The 21002-nt window shown below is 37.3% G+C and overlaps 1 protein-coding gene across 1 annotated transcript in view; it reads left to right on the top strand.

Moving 5' to 3' along the window:
• LOC131227496 (ultraviolet-B receptor UVR8) overlaps positions 1-20002 on the top strand; it is a 73455-nt gene extending 53453 nt beyond the window's left edge. Inside the window, exons 9-11 of the mRNA XM_058223282.1 lie at positions 12309-12419; positions 12850-12906; positions 19635-20002. Of these exons, the coding sequence (XP_058079265.1) occupies positions 12309-12419; positions 12850-12906; positions 19635-19841 (375 nt within the window). The 3' untranslated portion in view covers positions 19842-20002. The remainder of the gene's footprint in view (positions 1-12308; positions 12420-12849; positions 12907-19634) is intronic.
• Positions 20003-21002: the final 1000 nt, after the last annotated feature.

Here is a 21002-nt window from a genome sequence, read left to right as displayed (position 1 = left end):
ATTAGTGCATTAAACATGAATGGGATTACACCAAATCAACATATCATACCCCAGAGACGATTTGATTACGCAAGCGGAAGACTGTGTTAAATATATAAAGCACATAAGTGGTTGTAAGTTCCCAGAGTATGAACATGATACTAGGTTAAATAATTACATGTATAGTTCCAAAATATACAAAATGACAAGTGTGATGTTCAACTAATTCGTCGTCGTAGAAGGCCGGCTCCAACTCGTAAGCCTCGCCATCATCTGAAACTACAACAGAGTCTGGTTGGTGTTTTAAAACACCGTCCCAGAGTGGGAGTGAGTGATCAACTCAGTGGAGCTATAAGGTAAAGGTTAACATGTTATCAATTCAGTCAAGTAGTAATGATAAAGCAGTACAACAATCATGTCCTAAGTACTCTTGTTAATGCAAGGATGACATGTATTAATGATGCATGCCCTCGCCTGCACTCCCTCAGCGACACCATCTCACGATCGCACATGCTACTCCCACTGTGCCTTCATCGCCAAAGCACATGAAATGCCGTGCATGATCGTCTTAGCCAAATAATTTATTAGGCATATTCATACAGTAGATTTGGGAAGCTAAGGTATCTCCCTTTATATTATTACCCAAACGATGATCCATCTAGGGTCGTCAATTCTAGTTAATCACATATGTTAGGCAATTTATAGGGCAACGTCACTCTTGATTTAAAAACAGTGGACAGGCAAGTTCAGGTCGCTACGGGAGGCTCGTCACCTCGGCGTAGGCCTAGTTTATACTCGAGGTTACTACAGAAAGGCTCATCACCTTAGCGTAGGCCGACAACTCAAATACAGTGTTCCATACCACCGTATTCGGCTCACGAGTTTGGGTTGTTCACTGGATACTACGGGGAGGCTCGTCACCCCAGCGTAGGCTGACAGCTCGACTACGGTGTCCCAAACCACCATGCTTGGCTCATGAGTCTTAGCGGATCGTGGTACCAAGGTTAAACGGGCTTTTTAATGGTAAGTGGTACCTTAGATTCAAGCAGTAACGTTCATACATGGTGAACATACATGAGGCCAATCGGGTTACTTGATAAGCTCGACTGGTATGAGCGCACGTTAAATTGATCGACATGGAGCGCATAAGCACTCCTTGTGGCCTAACCACTGTCGATAATCACCGTACGACTCGGATTCATCGAACATGTCTGTGGTGGTGAAACTGATTCAGCCAGTCGATCGGAAGTCGTTACCGATTGCCTGGACTACCTCGTAGCCCCAATCACACTCCAAAACAATAGCATTCACATATGATAGTCATAACAGTATTGAACAAACAATCCAAGCATTGCAACCATTTGAGCATTTTATATAACACATGGTGAACATGACATCATACATATACATTTCATACATGAATCACGTAATTGGATTTAGGTTATAAGAAGGAATCTATACCTGTAGCTAAGGTAGTTGAGAATCTCATCTCAACACCCTTATAAAATACATTTCAATTAACATTTTCTCATTCAGGCATTTTATCAAACACGTAGACTACACATATCAACATACATGTAATAAATTTGTTATAACATATATTGTATCATATCCTTTTACAAAGGAGTTGCCACACATACAACAATCATGTATTCTTAATCAATAATCATGGCAAGCACAAATCATGATCCCGTATTCATTCAAACATTTCAATAAACACATGAAATGCCTTATATTCAACATAGTTCATATATATGTATAATACATCACATCTAAGTACATGTGACAACAATCAAGTCAGTTATAAATCATTAACTAACATTGAAAGCCTTGAAAACTTAACCTAAACATTTATAGTCCGCAACTTTGTCGGTATGCCGATTATGAACTCGGTTCGTACACTACGCCTTTGTTTACGACACAACGGCTACCTATAACATGAAATAGGTTAGCTATTTCACCGATCTACCTATTTGGATACTTAAAACAAATTAGGGTTAGGATTCCTTACCCAAAAATAAAGTCGAAATCGCTGGTATAGCGACACGGAAGAGGGGATTCAACACGTGAAGTGGCGGGAATGAATCCCAGCAACAAACCACAACTCTCGCTCACTTCTCCTCATCTTCACCTTCTCTTTTCTCTCTTCTCCCTCCTAGGGTTTAGGAAATTCGTATGGAATGAGAGAGGGGTGGGTTAAGGCCCTTATATAGGCCCAAAGTTGATGTCAATGGCCCCAGGGCCATGGTATACTTAGGTTATAGCCAACAGTTGTCTGTTTCGGGCCAACGGAGCTCATCTGGAGGTCCATTGCTCGCATATTGTTTGAAGAAAGTTCCCTGGCAATGGATCTATGCTAGGTTAAGATTTCGGTCCGATCGGATCTGTGGATCGACCGTGGAGGACCAGTTTCAGTTCAACGGCTATCGTCACTCGATCAGGGCCACAAGTACACTGATCTATGTAGGAAAATTTCCCTGATCCAAGGGTGTAGTTGGGTCAGATTCTGACGGTTTGAGACCTTAAATTTGGCCTGCAAGCAAGGTGTCCCGTATCGGTATCGGTTGGCGTAACGGTGCCCTCCGAAACCGATATGGATATGGGGGCGTAACGGTGATACAGGGGTGTAACGGCCCGTAACGGTGCAAAATTTTTTTTTTTTGCAAAAAAAAATGAAAAAATATGGATTAAATCCGAAATATTCTAAGCATTCCAAATATGCATTCATTTATAAATTGGAACATGTTTATAGTGGTGTAACGGTCCACTCTTTGGTAAGAAGTTGTATCGGACTGTCTGATTAATTTTTTAACCAGGTAATTTGAATTTGACTACAAAATTCATATATTTAATTTTTTAAATATGTAATTTATATACTTAACAACTTGATATCATTTCTCCCAATAGTTCTTTAAAAAAATGAAATTAAATTTAGGTAGATGGCGTTGCCAATTTGGGGTTGACTTGGAGGACCAATCTATTCTCCAAATCAGCCTCAAATTCATGCCATTTATTGTCATTATCCCACTTATAAATTGGTGGACATTTATTGGATAGTGAATCATAAAAAAAAAAAATAAAATCAAAAGGTCCTATTTTAAAAAATAAAAGTTCACAAATTAACAATTAAAACTATTCAAATAATTTGATTTTGGCATTGTGAGTTAGCAATTGCAGTCCATAATTTAATTGTCAAATTTCAAGTTAATACATGTCTCGTGTACAATTTTTTAAAGCTTGAATTATGAGGGACTCGGATGTAAAGTGCAGCACACGTGTCAAAGTTTTTTGGGCCTAACCCGTGATGAATGTGTTATATCTACACCATCCATCCATTTTGCTAAATAATTTTAGGGCATGAGCCCAAAAATGAGGCACATCTAAAGCTCAGGTAGATTGCACCATAAGAAACAACAATAATTAAACGTTCACCGTTAAAAATTTATTGGGGGCTAGAAAAGTTTTAGATCAAGCTGACATGTGTGTTTTTCCTTCATCCATGTCAATGTGACCCAATTAATAGGTTAGATTGAAAATAAACATTACAGTGGACTTTAAGCAATTTTTAATGGTGGGCATTCTATAATCGTTATTTCCTATGGTGTGGTCCACCTGAGATTTGGATATTACTAATTTTTTGAATCCTAACTTAAAATGACGTGTGGCAAAATGGATGGACGATATGGGTAAAATATATACATTACGGGGCCAATAAACATTACCGTGCGCCGGCCCAATAAACATTACCGTGCGGCGTGCGCCCAACGAATTAATTGAAAATCATTATCTCTACTGCTATTTTTGGCGTGGTCCACATGATCTCTGGATATAATTTATTTTTTGGCTGGTGCTCTAAAATGATCTCTGAAAATAGATGAACGGTGTAGATGTGATAAATACATCACTGTGGAGCCCATATAAGTTTGATCTCCTTTGAACCGTTCGTACAACTCGGAGCTCGAGGAGTGTCAGCGCTCGTCTTTGCGTGACACGTACCTACAGCTGCTGGAAATAAAAAAAAAAATGGAGAGAGAGAGAAACGAAAAGAAAAAACAGAGGGAAAGAAAGAAAAGAAAAAAAGAGGGAAAGGGGGAAAGAAGAGATTGAGAGAGAGAGGGGAAGAAGAGGAAGAACAGGAAGGAGAGAGAGTGAGAGAGAGAGAGAGGAAGAAGAAGAAGAAGAACAGGAAGAAGCCGCGAGAAGCCGCAGCCGCAGCTGCTCGAGAAGAAGAAGAAGAAGAAGAAGAAGAAAGAGAAGAAGAAGAAGAGAAGAAAGGAAAAAAAGGTAAGGTTTTTTTTTTTTGTTTTTTTTGTTTTTTTTTTTCCAGACATTTACATCTGTAACGGCCGTTATGGCCCGTAACGGCCGTTACGGTCACAGAAATCCGTAACGGCCGTTTCGACCCCGTATCGCGTAACGGGTCCCACCGTTACCGTTACGTATCGGCCGTTACGGCCGATACGTAACCGATTTGGGATACCCTGCCTGCAAGCGAACGGCCCAATTCACTTAAGTTTGAGTTTATTTTTTAAAGATATTCGCGTTTCTCACACACTTCGCTCAAGGCTCAAGTTGTGTGTTTCTGGATACCATTTGAACTTGATTTCCGAGATAGTTGCTAAGCCCAGTAAGGCGGTCATAACCTTATAGTTTCGTGGTAATCGGACTTTTGACGCGCGGCTAGGTCCGATACGGAGTTTCAAGATGCTCCCGTGAGCAACTGGGTTTTGAGATTGATCCTACGTTTTTAGGTAATGTAGAGCTAGCTATTCTGCTGGTTTTGGGTCTTGCAGTTTGTATAAAAAGTGATTCGAACTAACTTGCCGATTAATTCAGTTTAGTACTTAATTAATTTTCGTCTAATTTCTAAAGGATTCGGTCCTTAGTGATTTCTGCCTGAGGTGGTACTCGGGTCATTTTACGGATTTTTCCGAGACGTTACAATTTGTTTCTTTTAAACCAGTCCATGTTCAACCTGAATCTTTGATGCTTGTAGAAGAAATGTGGAAGTAATTTCTTCATGAATAACATACAATCAATCTAACATGTTGCCTATTGCCTATAGAAGAACTATCCACGTTATCAAATTCGTAATAATTTGAATAAGAAGTTAAATACTTGTAGCAATGCATGCAAGTGTGAAGCAAGGACCCAAGGGGTAGTAGGAAGCGGGGAATGGCAAGAGAATTACAAAAGAAATATGTTGATAATTCTTGAGAGCTGGGATAACACTGCCTTTTCTGCGATATCAACTTGGAAACAGTTTGCTTGCTTTCACCCAGATGTTTCTTGCAATTCCTTTATATTACTCTCGTGTTTTCTTGCACTAATCATTTTAGGAAGTTATATCAAATGTGTCTCACATTCACATTTCAACTTCAAAACTACTTGTCCTATAGTCAGTGTTCAAAGTATCTATATCGCACTATGTATTACACACTCTAGATATGGAAATATTGTGGGAAACATCGGGAAATATCAGATTTATCACAAAATATATTGCAATTTGAGAGAAACATTGGGGAAACTTTTGGAAAATGGTGGAATTTTCTATGTAACTTTAGGAGATGTTAAAAGAGCGTGATTACATGTAAATAAAAAAAAAAAACTATGCAAAATAGTTTCCCCTATTTTGGGAACAAAATTACGAGTTATGCGACAAAACTATGCTTTGAAATTCCTCCGTTTGCAATCTTTCAAAAAAATTGGGGCATGTTTGTTTTCACGGCATTTATATAGATAGATCTGATTTACATATGTAAGTGGCATTTGCGCGTGTTTGTTTACGCTGACTTCCTATGTAAATGTTTTCACGGCTACTAATTTACTTCCCTATATAAATGTCCAAAAAAGTTGCACACCTCCTCCTATAGGAAACTCTTTCCCACATAAATTGCCCCTTTGATTTTACCACCTCAATATGGGTCATCCATTTTCCAAACCACTAATTAGATAGTTATATCATCCAATCAAAGTGATTTGGGAGGGATTGGCAATCAAAGATAGGGGCCCCACATAATAGATGTTCCACATCAATGTTAAGACCTCTCTAGTGTACTCCACATCATAATCCATTTTCCAAACCACTAATTCGATGGTGAGGCTCATCTCATCCAAGTGGTTTGAGCGTTAAACGACCACATGGTGCTAATCTTGATGGCTTATGAGAAACTACAATGAGAAGAAGAAGGAGAAGAAAGAGGGAAGAGAGAAACAATGAGAGAGATCACAAGAACATAAGATGCTTAGGGAGTATTGTAACCTTACCCTCTACTCTTATTTATTATAGTAAAAATGTGAATGGGCCCTATGGGCCTAGTTTTTACAGGGACTTGTGAATGGGCCCTATGGGCCTTGTTATTACACGGACTTGTGAATGGGCCTTATTACATGGACTTGGGCCTATTCAACTATCAACCTTTCAACACCTCCCCCCCCCCAAAAAAAAAAAAAAAAAAAAATATAATCTTGAGGTGCTTGGAAAAGACGAACTTTAGTTTGAAGAGGCACATAAAATTTTTTTTTTAAATGCAGAAAAAAAAGAGTAGCACAATTGCAGAGATAGTAGCACTAACAGTGATGAGAGGCGAGTGAGTGGATGAGAAATGGAGGTGATGAGATGACTAATAACTTTAGGCGAACAGGCACTTTTGTAACTTCAATGATATGAGCCACTAGAACAACTTTCCAGCACAAATGAGCTTGGATCAACTATCTAGCTCAACCAAGGTTGGGCCAACTGCCCAATACAGTCGCAAGTCCGGACAACTATCCAGAATAAATAAGAATTAAAAAACTGTCCAATATAAACAAATGAGTCTGGATCAACTATCTAACTCAACTAAGGTTGGGCCAACTATTCAACACAATCATAAGTCTGGACAACTATCTGGAACAAATACGAATGGACCGCCTATCTAATATAAACACCTAGTCTACTGCTCTGAGTAGACAAGCTTGGTACAATCTTAAGTCTGAGTTGAGGTTGGGACAACCACACAGTCCAAACAAGCCCGAACCAACTGGTTGGTACATTAATGGGACCGGACCAACTATTTGGTATAATATTGGTCACATCATACATCTTAGCAACGAGAGCCTAAAACGAAGAAGTTGCCAAGTTGTTGAAGGAGGTGGTAAAGTAGAGGCGAGCACGCGTCACACAATAAGAGACAATACGGTCAAATACCTCCAACCATTCAGTAAAAAACAACAAATCCCCCAGAAAATTTCTTCAAAAATGGAATAGAATTAGAATTTCCAGCAACATTGTCATCCGGATGATAGAAAAATCAACAAGGTCTTCAGCTGCATATTAAGGAGGCTACAAATCCAGCAACACAATGCAAAACCGTAAAAATAATTCCAGCTACAAGTGACCTAGTTCTCACAAATCACAATGAGTCGGTGAGGAAAAAGGCCTAACGACTCTCAAAACATAAAAAAAGAACGAAAAAGAAGAATGAAGGGTGAAGGGAAAAGGGTTAATAAGTTGTTATGTAAGGAACGAATGGAACCACCACTTGTTAAAGAATGAAAAGTGAATGGAAAATGGTTAATAAGAAACTGTTGTTGTGTAGGGAAAGAAAGAGGAAAAGAGGAAAGAAAAAAGGAAAGAAGGAAAAGAAGATTAGGAAGGGAATGGAGGAAATAAAGGGAAACGCCACTTATTGAGAAAGATTAGAAGAATAAAACTCATAGAATTAAGAGAAAGAAGAAGAAAAAGAAAAAGGAAAAGAAATGAACCACCGAGGATTAAGAAGGGAAATACAAAAAAAAAAAATACCCAAAAATCTGCCATAATAGAAAAAATTAGCAAGCTCTATGCAAAGCAACACAAAAATATGCTTCAATTGGAAAAATCCAGCAGACCTTAGCCAAGGCAACACACAAATCTATTTCAACAGGAAAAGTCCTGCAAACATAAAAATCTGCTTCAATAGAAAACATTTTAGTAGACCCTAGCTAAGGCAACACAAAAATCGTTACATCCTTAAAAAAAAATCTTCAGAAAGAGAATAAGAGGAGTAAGAAAAAAGAAAGTGAAGGGAAAAGAAGAAAAGAGAAGAAAAAGAAACCGTAGAAGAAGAAGAAGAAGAAGAAGAAGAAGGAGGAGGAAGAAGAAGAAGAAACGCTAGAGGAAGAAATCCTAGGAGCATTTAGGCTCTAATATTAAACGGCTTCATGGTACTAATCTTGACTGCCTATGAGAAGCTACTATGAGAAGAAGGAGAAGAAAGGAAGAGGGAAACAATGAGAGAGAAGAGGAGAGAGATAATCAGAACATGAGATGCTTAGGGTGCATTGAAACCCTAGCAAGTTCACGAGATCCTCTACTCTTATTTGTAATAGTAAAAATTTGAATGGGCCTTACGGGCCTTATTACATGAACTTGAGCCCAATGAGCCTTATTCAACTATCAACCTTTCAACACTCCCCCTCAAGTTGGAACATCCTAGTGTGGCCCGGCTTGGAACAAGTGTTAACATAATCAAGCCTAGAAAGAAAGAAATTCTTCTCTAACAGAGAGGATGGGCAATCAAAGGTGCCCACGTGATGGACAGTCCGCATCAATGCTTAGATCTCTCTAATGTAATCAATATGGATGGTTTGTTTCCCAAACTCCTAATCTGATTGGTAGGATCATTTTATCAATGGCGATTTGAGAGGGATGGGCGATCAAAGGTGGGGCCCACATGATTGATTGTCCACATCAATGCTTAGACCTCTCTAATATACTCAATATCGACTGTCCATTTCCACTAATCCGGTGGTTAGGCTCATCTTATCCAAGAGTTTGAGAGCGATGGGAAATCAAAGGTGAGCCCAATATGATGGACAATCCACGTCAATTCTTAGACCTCTCTAGTATCCTTAATATGAACCATCAATTTTCGAAATGGATAATCCAATGGTTAGGATCATTCAATCAAAATGATTTTGAGGTATGTGCAATCAAATGTGGGCCCTGCATGATGAATGGTCCAGATAAATGCATAGACCTCTCTATTATACTCAACAAGGATCGTTCCAAAACCACTAATCTGCAGTGTTCGAAATATCGATATCGCTACAAGTTTTGTTGGCCGACGATACGGAAACAATATTGATATCGCCAATAATATTTTCTGGTAACTAGATGAATGCCTCATGTTAAATTGAAAACCTAAATTTACATAAAGTTTACAAACATTTAAAGATCTTTAAAAGCATTCCCAATCCCATGCCCATGTGAAGTTACTGAAATATTTAAGGGTTTTTTTATTTTTATTTTTATTTTTTTTTAATTTATAAAAAGCATATACATGTACCCAATGTTTTAAATATCATTATCGCATAATATATTGCACCCTTGGTATATGGATACATATCGGTTATCGCATGGTATATATTGGTTGTATCGTGTAATGTATCGTTGTTGTTGGGAAACATGGGAACATTGAGAAATTGGTCAAATATTTCAAGGAAACTTCAAGGATCGTTGAAAAAGACATCAATACACACTTAGAAATAAAAACATTACATTAAAAAAAAGAAAAGAAAAAGTGCACATAATAAGGGTTTCCTATGTATGGGGTCCTAATACATGCATTGTCCAACTGAACTGATGCAAGTATAGTTAAAGTCTATTCATATAATTTATAAATGTAAGAAGACATGTATGGAAACACAAGAAATACATTCAAAAGCAAAAGACGAATCACTAGATCAGGTTACATGTTTGATTTTGTGTTTGGAAACTGATTTGTGAGAAATTGAGAAATTTCGATTTTTCCCAATTTTCCACAACTTGCCCCATCTCCCCCAGATCTCGAAATTGAAGCTCCAAATCCATGACTTTTCATGGAAAACATGAAGAATCATGGATTTGTAACCATTTGACATTGATTTAACGTGATTTATAGCAAAATAAAAAAGGATCCAAAATAAAAAATGCTCACCGGATCGAATATGTGGGATATATCGGCACTACCTATGCATTTCGTCTTGCATAGATGGGATACAAGATATATCATGGGATATATCGGCCGATATCGTCCATATTTAAAACACTACATGTACCTTTATCCTTTATCTACCTTAAGGTTTGCTGGCATTTGTAAGTACCCCATGCTGTGATGTGCCATTAGTGGCCATAGCAATGAAGTCGAAGGCTATGATCTTTTAAATGGGAAAAGATGATGTTGATGGACTTGATGATCTCACGTGTGGTCGTAGGTGGCCCCCTTTGCATGGGCATTCTGATTTCTAGTGTTTCACATTATTATTGGACTAAGATGTGTTATAATAAAGTTGAAGTTCATGGGCTTTGTTTTATGTAAGCACATAGTTCATGTGTTTAAGGTGTGTGAAAGAAGAGTTGTTCATATTCCAGTCTTCCCTTATTATCCTTCCAAAAATAAAAAAATAAAAAAATTTCCAGTCGTCCCAAAGGCCACCACAAATTGTGCTCCTTTGGCAAGAAGTACTAACATTGTTCCTACTAAATCTTCAAAAATTTATTAAATAAAATAATAATAAATTTTCATTTAGTTTGCCTATTTATATGGATCCATATTTAATTTTAAACCAATCTTTGGATTTCCCTATTACTATACAAAAAGCCAAAAGATAATGTACTTCTCATCCTATCAACATTTTGTTTTCTATCAATCTCCAATACACAAGTCCTTTATTTTTGGCTATGAGTGTTTTTCTTTCACCATTCTCAAAAATCTTAAGGAGGCTCTTAACTCTCCTCTATGGCATAAAGTCATGAAGGAGGAGATGCTTGTCATTTAGAAGAATCATACATGAGAGGTGATTGATTTATTTGCTGGGAAGAATCCGGTGGGTTGTTTTTTTGTGTATGCACTTAAGTTCAACCCTGATGTTAGTATAGCTTGATATAAAGCTCGTCCAGTAGCTAAAGGGTTTATACAGATATATGGGCAAGGATTATTTTCAGACTTTTGCTCCTATTGCTAAGATAAATTCAATACAGGTAATAATTTTAATTTTTGCTAATTTGAATTAGCTACTGCATAAGTTAGATGTTAATAATGCTTTTTTGAATGGTGTGTTGACTAGGGACTTCTGTTCATTTTCAATTTTCACTATTGAGTTTCAGGCCTTGGTGGGGAACTGCTAGATCAGCTCATCAGTGAGATTTTTAGACCATGAGGCATTCATCTTGAGGGCTATAGTATGCATAGTTCCAATTGTAGACCATGGCCTAAATATGACTTTGGCCATATACTCAACCCTTCTATGCATAATTTTTTTTTTGGAGTTTCTTTTATTCTAATATAGAAATTTATATAGGTATTTTTGTAGTTTTTTATTTGGGTAGTGGGGAGTGTGATGATGGAAGATGGGAAGATCTTTCTAAGATCTGATCTTTTGGTGGTTCCGTGTTGTCTTGTATTGGTAGGGAGGTGGTTTTCTTTTTGTTTGGGTAGTTCTGGTTTTTGCTGTGGTTTTGGGGTTGGGCTATTTTGGTGAGTTAGAGAAAGATGGCAGAAGTTTGAAGAAGATCGTCAGATAGGAAGATAGGACTGATGGTTCATACTCATGCACTCAAATATACACATTGCATACATGTTTTTTTATTTATTTTTATTTTTTTATTTATTTTTATTTTATTTTTAAAATTAGCATGATTAGTACACACACCCCACTTGGGAATTGATACCAAAACCTCAGTGTTGAAACGAGGTTATCTTCACTCAGTCTGCCACTTGAGCTATGGGTTAGTGTGTTCACATTGCATACATGTAACTCTAACTAAAATTGTTCAAATGGTGGGCCCTACATTAGATGGGACATGAACAAAAACCTAAATTGATCTGATCCTCGAATTTGGCAATTGGTTGTTAAACTAATTGACGATTAACGTAAACACTGGTGTCATTGGTTTGGATCTACTAATGATATACCCATATATAAAACGTGTTGTATTGAAGGAATACACCTTGAGTGTAGGTGTACTCCTTAAACAGGGTCTGCACTTAAAAACTCACCATATTAAATATTAAGGGATTAAACCCTTGTTTCTGATACCATCAATGGATGATCTCAAAGGAGTGTTGACTGTTTTAACAGGAACTTGATTATGCTGCAGGAGAGATTAACATTTTTTTTCCTCTCTTTTTTAGCAGGAACTTGATTATGCTGCAGGAGAGATTAACGTTTTTCTTTCCTCTCTTTTTTAGCAGGAACTTGATTATGATGCAGGAGTGATTAACGTTTTTTTCTTCTCTCTCTCTCTCTCTCTCTCTCTCTCTCTCTCTCTTTTCCTTCATATGCATGAGATAGAAATTATTAGGTATATGGTCTTTCCCTTTCAGGTGTATGCCTGGGGTAGGGGTGAGCATGGAAGGCTTGGATTTGGTGATGATAAGAGCAGTAAAATGGTGCCCCAAAGGGTTCAACTCCTTGTGGGGGAGGAGATAGTTCAGGTACTTCAAACTACTCATCAATGTCAACCCACTGACTAGTGGAACTGTATTTTTTTCTTTAGCAAATCAAAATAAAAATTATAACCGTATTATTTGTTGGATTGATTTATCCTTTTATGCAACTGTTGTATGTTCAAACTCCTTTTGTCTTGATTGGCCTTTCCTAAATATAAAGAATTCATTGTCTACAACTGACTGTTTGGCATGACTCATTTTTATTACTAGATTTTTGTTTCCACTTTTGCCTTTGAAAATATTGGATATTTTCGAGGAGAAAATGCTTGTTGAAATGGGTTGTATGTTAAGATCATCTGCGATCAGTTGCAGACGGCTAGTTCTCTCAAACATAATCCTTACAAATAAAATGAGTCATTCCTCGTGTTTCCAATTTGGGATCATCCTTCACTTTTTGCTTGATTCATTGTATCAGGTTTCTTGTGGAGGTACACACTCAGTTGCGTGCACACGCGATGGACGAATGTTTTCAGTAAGTATACTTGCTTGTAAAGATCCACATACCTGGAAAATAATGTGACTTGTGGACAAGATCCACACTATTCATGTTAGATGCCCTCACCATGTAGACACCAATTGGATGACCGTAATTATCTGATCAGCAGCTTGGAAGTGGATAAGTAAAAAACGAAAATGACCAACAGTACATAAGCTAATAACCATCCACAGTGTGGCCTGCAGGTTGCATATATTGGATGGATCTTCTTCACGAGTGCCATTTGCAATGTTACATTGAGAGGGAAGGAATTGTTTTATTCTAGAACCTCTATCTTTATCTAGTTTGGCTGTTCTTCTCATGATTTCATACAAAGTGAACAGTTTGATTATTTGGTTTTCAATATAAAAATATTTACATGACCTAAAAAAAGTTATTTTGCTTTTCTTGTCATCTCTACATACTAACAAAACCATGTCATCATTATAGTTGTCTATATTATTCCGAAGTAATAACAATATATTTTAGGAAATGAAAAAAATTCATGTCAGCATTTATGATAAGAGACCAGTTTGTCTTGCAAGCACACCCCAAATTGTATCTTGCCCATCACATCACCCGTACATTGTGCAATGATAAGATATTTGTGTTCATCCACTGGTCCCTGACAACCAGGATTGGTTAGTCGGTTGGACCTCAAAACCATGGCCCATCCATGGAGACCCCAAATCATTGTGTAGGTCTGGAGATTAGGTGGGGCACAATTTATATTATCTTTGTGGTACATCCTTGTAGAGAGATATATGTGTGTGCATGTGTTAGTCATGAGGAGTATTATACTTTATTATTGATTGTATAGTTTCGGGCCGGGCCGTCGGGCTGGCCCTTTTCAAAATTCCGATTTTGCAGGCCCGCATCCGGCCCATTGACACCCCTAATAGTTTTAATCACATTTGAAACATTAGTTTTTCCCTAATAATCTTCCTTTTTCCATCTCTTCTTTACTAAAACCAATCCTCTTATTCTCCTCCCATATTCTCCCTTTCCACTTGGTATCAAAGCAAGGTTGAGGTACTGATGTCATCAGGCCACCTGCTGAAGTCATCGGCCTGTATGGAGGCTGTATAGATGACGTAATCTCCATATGGCCAACGGTCATCATGAAGGAAAAGTGCACTGGCTGATAGAGTATAAATTTAGAAGTTTTATGCTGTATTTGTTATTTTTTAGTGAATCTGATTGGAGTTCTCTAAAATCTAGAGAAAATTTCAAAAAGAAATTCCAGTCCCTGATTATTGGTCCATTTGTTGTGTGGAGCTTTTGTGACATGGATCCTATCTGTATTTTCAACGTGAGCTATTGATATTCGAGATGGTGATGGTGATTTTCTAGTGTAGGTTTGTCGCTCCTACCCTATAGGTGTTTTTCTCTTTTGATTGCTTCACTCTTCCATCATTTGGGGTTAACTGCTAATCATATGTACTTTTATGATTATTGGATAATTTCCTTGTGATTTGGGGCATGGATATAGGTGTTGGCTATGAACACCCATGTCGGTTATATTTTTTGTAAGCATCCATTGGGATTTTTTGTTCATAATTATTCATCATCATCATCCAAGTCTTATCTCAATTAATTGTGTTGAGTACATGAATCCTACTCCGCCATGCCACTCCATCAAGGGCTAGACCTTTAGTTAGACCATAGGTCATCAAGGTACCTCCATCCATGTCCTTTTGAGCCTTCCCCTTGCCCTTTAAGAGCCTTCAACTTGTACTAACTCTTGCCTAACCAGCATGGTTCTTGGTTTTCATCCACTGTCTCCAGTTCTTAGGTCCTCTTTTCTTGCCCTTGAGTTTCTTCTTCCAATATTCCTAAAAATATTTAAGCGGCTTTTAGTTCTCCTCTATGGTAACATGCTCTGGAGGCAGAGATGGTTATTATTGAGAGGAATCATACATGGGAGATTACTAATTTACTAGTTAGAAAGAAGCTGATGGGTTGTCCTGGGTGTATGCTCGTAAGCAGTGTTTTAAGTATCGACGGTATTGGCCGATATATCCCATGATATATCTTGTATCCCACCTGTGCGATATGAAACTCGCAAGTAGTGCGATGTTTCTCACATGTTCGGTTTCGTGAGCATTTTCGATTTTCGATCCTTTTTTTTCCTAGTAAATCATGTTAAATCAGCGTCAAATTGTTACAAATACATGATTTTTCATGTTTTGCATGAAAAAGCATGGATTGAGAGCTTCAATTTTGAGATTTGGAGATGGGCCGAGTTGTAGAAAGTTGAAAAAATCAAAATTTCCCACTTGCTCACAAGTCGGTTGCAATCCTTGTGTCCAAACATAAAATCAAACATGTATGTAACCTAATATAATGATTCTTCTTTTGCTTTTGAATGTATTGGTTGTTTTTCCACACGTCTTCTTATATTTATAAATTATATGAATGAAATTGAATATACTTGCATCAATTCAGTTAGACAACGCATAGATTAGGACCCCATACAAAGAAAACTTATTATGTGCACTTATTTTTTGTAATGTTTTGATTTACAAGTCTGTGTTAATGTGTTTTTTAACAATCACTGAAGTTTCATTGAAAAACTTGACTAATTTTCCCATGTTTCCAACAACAACAATACATTAGGCGATACAACCGATATATCCCATGCGATAACCGATACGTATCTGTTACCCAAAGGTGCGATACTTAACGTGATACTGATATTTCGAACACTGCTCGTAAGTAATAATCATGATAGTAGTTTAGCTCAATATAAAGTTTGTCTTATAGCTAAAGGGTTCACACAGTCATGGTTAGGATTATTCTGAGACTTATGCTCCTATTGTTAAGACGAATTTGGTACGGGTGGTAATTTCTCTTATTGTTAATTTGAATCATATATGGGAGATGGTTGATTTACTAGTTGGAAAGAATCTGATGGGTTGTCTCGGGTGCATGATCTTAAGTAATAATCATGATAGTAGTTTAACTTGATATAAAGTTAGTTTTGTAGCTAAAGGATTTACACAAATATATGGTTAGGATTATTCTAAGACTTTTGCTCATGTTATTAAGACGAATTTGGTACAGGTGATAATTTCTCTTACTGTTAATTTGAATTGGTTGTTGCACTAATTAGATGTTAAGAATTTCTTTTTGAATGGTAATCTGATTGAGGAGATTTATATGCTTCTCCCTCCTGGTTTTGCTAAAAAGGAAAGGAAAGAAATGTACATCATCTTAAGAAGGCTATATGTGGTTTGAAGTTGGCTCTTTGAGCTTGGTTTGAGAAGTTTAGTGAGGCCCTAATTTGTATAAAATTTATTCTCATTCATCGTGATCATTTTGTGCTTGTTAAGTGGCGTGTATAGGGTATTATCATTGTGAATATTGTATGTGGATGATATCATTGGACCACTAAATTATTTTTTAGGAATTTGAGTCTTCGTTCTAGAAGGGCATCCTTTTGTCTCAACGAAAATATGCTCTTAATTTATTGACTTCAACTAGTAATCGTGGTGCCAAACTATTAATTTTCTATTAGAGGTAAATAAGAAACTTTGTTTTGATGATGGGAAACTTCTTGATGATCCTTTTTTTTTTGGCGGTCAAGCAAAAACTCTCTTATTAATAACCAAGGGTAAAAGTACAAGAATTACAAATGAACGAAGAGGACATGCCTTAACGCAGATCAAAGAAGGGAAAAAAGAAATGGAAAAAGCCCACACCTAGGGCTAAGTAGTGTTCAAATTATCAGTATCACTACAAGTTTCGCTGGCCAGGGATACAGAAACAATATCGATATCGCCAATAATATCGCTGATAATCGAAAGTGTGGGGAAACATGAGAAAAACAATGGAATTTTCAGCGAAACTTCAGGAGATGTTAAAATGTACATATTTGCATATTTAGAAAAAATAAAATAAAATTGCAAAAGGGGCTTTAAAAGCATATGTTGTTGTAAGAAATCAGTCCAACCTTCCCATCCGGCCTATTTAACCATCCAACCTTCCATTCAAACATCCATCGATATTGCAAAATATCAACAACACGATATTTCACCAAGAAATCATCAAAATTGGAAAGGAAATGAAAGATTGCGGTCTCAATATCGCACATGTTGCGATATCGATAATATTGAGATATTATCAATATTATCAATGACAAATTGAACACTACATACAACCATGTGCCCATGAAAAAAAATTGAAATAAATTTTTTTCCAATACACAAAAATTTGATGATATCAATATGTTGGCGATATTATTGAAATATCATTGATACACTTATGATACAAGCATTACCTAGAATTTACATAGTCAAAAATATTGGTGATACATTGGCGATATTGATGCATCGGTAATATAAGTGACGCTTAGAATTTACATAGTTGAAAATATTGGCGATTACATTAGCAATCTTGATACATTGGTGATACATTGCTAATACCTAAAATTTCTGATACTACCAATGTCATCGGTATCAGTACCATTGTTATCGGTATCATTGAGCTAGTGATAAATATAATATCAGAGATATTTCGATAATATTGGAGATAATTTGAACACTGGGGCTAAGGGAAGAAATCTATACCCTGGGTCAAGGAAAGCCCATATCTTCGGGCTAGGGAAAAAATGCCTACACCTTGGGCTAGGGAAGTACACCTACATGAGAATAGGAGTATCAGAAATGGATACAATGTGTGCAAGGCCCAAGGGATCAAGATTAGCAACGACTTTCCTAGGCGAAGAGCGAATAAGAGAGATGAGGCTTGAAGCCTGGAGAGTGATCTCTTGCATGTACTAGCCTTTGGTAGGTTGATTGATACATTTGACTATTACTTGCACAGATCTATCTCATGTAGTGAGTTTAGTAAGCCAGTTCATGCATGCTCCTCGATCCAATCACATTGTGGCAATTTGTCGCAACTTACACTACATTAGGTCTTTTCCTAGACATGTCATCTTGTTTAGTTGTTACAATAATCTTAATATTTAAGGCTATTATGATGCAGATTGGGTAGGCATTAATGCTCTATGGCAGGATATTGTACTTTTTTCCGAGGTAATCTCGTTACCTAGAAGACTAAAAAGCAACCAGTTATTGCACGATCTAGTGTTGAGGCTGAGTACCGCGCTATAGTGAATGCTTGAATGTTGCATGTAAAATTTTTTGGTTAAAGTTTTGTTGCTGGAAATAGCTTCTAATCTTGTTTTTCATAAGCGAATAAAACACATTTACGCCGATTGTCACATTTAAGCTGACATTATTTCCATGTCATTTGTTCTATCGACTGCACAATTTGCAAATATCTTCACAAAGGCTTTTATTGTTGAAGTTGTATGACACATTCTTGGCAAGCCAGCCATGATTGATATATATGCCTTAGCTTCACGGGGAACATAGAAACATATATTTCTAAACCGCGAGCCCTCTTATCTTTGGACCATGGGTTCTCTTATTTTCCTCTTATTTCTCTTATTATTTTCCTTCTTTGCCCATGATTCCAAGGGTATTTTATTCAATTTCGGGCATTTTTTTTAGTACAAGAGGCTAGACTCTAGCTCCAGTTAGAGTTTTTTTTTTCTCTCCCAAAGGCTTTCTTTCTCTTAGACAATTTACAGCCATTCATTTGATGGCCACATTTTTTGTGTCTAGGATCATTCAATTAGCATAGTTTTTAGCTCTGTTCCACCCCAGAATAAACCCCATAATGCAGACATCCTCGATTAACTTTTGTTTTTTTGTTTTTGTTTTTCCAAATGCACGTTGATGAACAACAACAACGTTAAAACTACACATTGTGATCAATGTGAAAAACTATATGCTAGTCCCGAACATCATAGTTGAACATGGGGATTATTCTTCGTCTTTGGTTAATAGAGTACTATACATTTTATAAAGGGGTTTTTGCTAATAACTGCCTAAATAATGAGGTATTTGCAAATACCCACATAGAAATAATTCATTTGAAAATAACCACATCATTAATTTGTGGTTATTGCAAATACTGACTTTCTGTTAGTTTTTCATAACAGTTAACATTTTTGACATATTTTGAGAAAATGAAGAAACTACCCCTACCCTAAAACCTCCCAATTAAAATGATTTTCTTGTATATTCCACATGGAGGAAAATTTAAGGATTTATGTTTTTATGGAAGATAATTTTGTGGTATCCTCCATATGGGTTATTTTGTAACGGTTGCTAACGGAAGTTATAAAAAACCAATGGAATGTGGGTATTGCAATAACTGCAAATTAACCATGGTGTGCCGTAAAGGCCGTTACGTAAAGGTAACGGTGGCAACCGTTACACGTTATGAGGTTGTAAAGGTCGTAAAGGCCGTTACGGATAAAATGACCTGTAAAGGCCGTTACAGCCCCTGTAATGGCCCGTTACGTCCCCCGTAAAGGCTATAATGGACCCGTAACTGCCCGTTACGGGGCTGATACAAGTTTTTCGGGTTTTTTTCAATAGGAAAAAAAGAGACCGTAACAGCCGTTACAACCCGTATCGTAAAGGTAACAAAAGTGGCTGTTACGGCCACCGCTACTGTTACGGAAAACCTTGAAATTAACAGTGTCATTATTTGCAAATCATATATTTTTATGCAGGTATTTGCAAATACCCTATTGTTGATGTGGGAGTCTGCAAAAACCCCTTTTTTGTAAGACCAACCTTCGGCCAGACTGGTTTTAAAAACTGGCTGACAAATTTTTTATTTTTTATTTTTTACTTTGGCAGTTTGGGCGTGGAGATCATGGACGTCTTGGATATGGGAGGAAAGTGACAACCGGTCATCCAATGGAAGTGCCGATAAACCTGCCACCACCAAGAAACCTCAACCATGCTGAAGGACGGTGGTGTGCCAAACTTGTTGCCTGTGGCGGACGCCATACTTTGGCGATCGGTTCATGGAAGGAAGAACCAGAACAGTTGATATCAAGCTAATATATAAATGTCTCAAAAAATGGACAGCGATGGGCACGTATCATGGAGGGACTAGCTTCCTTGGGGCATCCATCTGTTCACTTTGCGTACATCTCAGACCATGTCTTTTGTATTTAAATAGAAGGTTATTTATATAAATAAATTATAATGGAATTGCATAATATCCATGTACTTAACACTAAGAGGATTTGCTGGGTCTTACTCATCAGCCAACGTGCCATTTGCTGACCTTCATGGTTCCATTGGGACCATAGTTTGTCAATACAAACTGTTATCTGATTCATCGCATTGTGGATGGAGATGCTCCAAAAACAATCTAGGTTGGAACGTCATTACACTTTTATCAGTGGCTTATTAACTGTTCAATACTCCAATCAGTTGGGTGATCCACAACATGACGGTGAAACAGACATTGATCTGATTCAACCCACTGGATGGGAGATGCCCCAACAAATCTTCTAAGAACGATCCTACTAGTTGGATCAGTGGCCTATAAATAGATGGTTAAGGGATAAATAGAGCAACTGTCTACATTTAATATAAAATATATGGGATCTTCCAAACCGGGTGTTACTGAGCATATCTGCGACAGTCTGACCCGCAATTTGGATTACCAAAGATAAGGTAAATTCTTCTTTCTCTAGGTGGAAAAATATGTAAGATTCAGATTCCTACAGGGGTGGCCGGTTTGCACATGTGACAGTGTAAAGGTTTGTTGGAAGAGGCTTGTACGTGTATTAAATTTGCCTGCGGGGTTAGGGCTTTAAGATTTTTTCCATTTTAAACCAACTTGGCCTTGTCATGGTACACCTTTTCTATCCAACAAATGTGCAGATACGCATGTTCAGCTCATTAGTTCAATGGTGGGTCAGGAACATTCACATCGGAAATAGAAATAGAAATTTGATTCTTGAGCCGAAGAGACTCAGGTCAAGACCTAGCCTTGCCAGGCCCCAAGCCAGTCCATTGCAGATGGTGTTTTTAAAACACCGTGAAATTTACATCGCAGGTGCAGCTACAGGAAGAGAAGCAAACCAAAGTAGTAGAGGCATATTCCTCTGGGAGTGCCTAAATGCTCTATTGTGGGTAATGGTATGCATTGTCTGCAGTTTCATCCCAATAATATGTGTTTATCAGTGGACCTGATAGGAAGCTTCTAAA

Source organism: Magnolia sinica, chromosome 15 (genome assembly GCF_029962835.1).
Source record: "Magnolia sinica isolate HGM2019 chromosome 15, MsV1, whole genome shotgun sequence".
NCBI classification, from domain to species: Eukaryota; Viridiplantae; Streptophyta; class Magnoliopsida; order Magnoliales; family Magnoliaceae; genus Magnolia; species Magnolia sinica.
The sequence above is the reverse complement of the archived record's forward strand: the minus strand, read 5'-3'. Positions and strand labels throughout refer to the sequence as shown.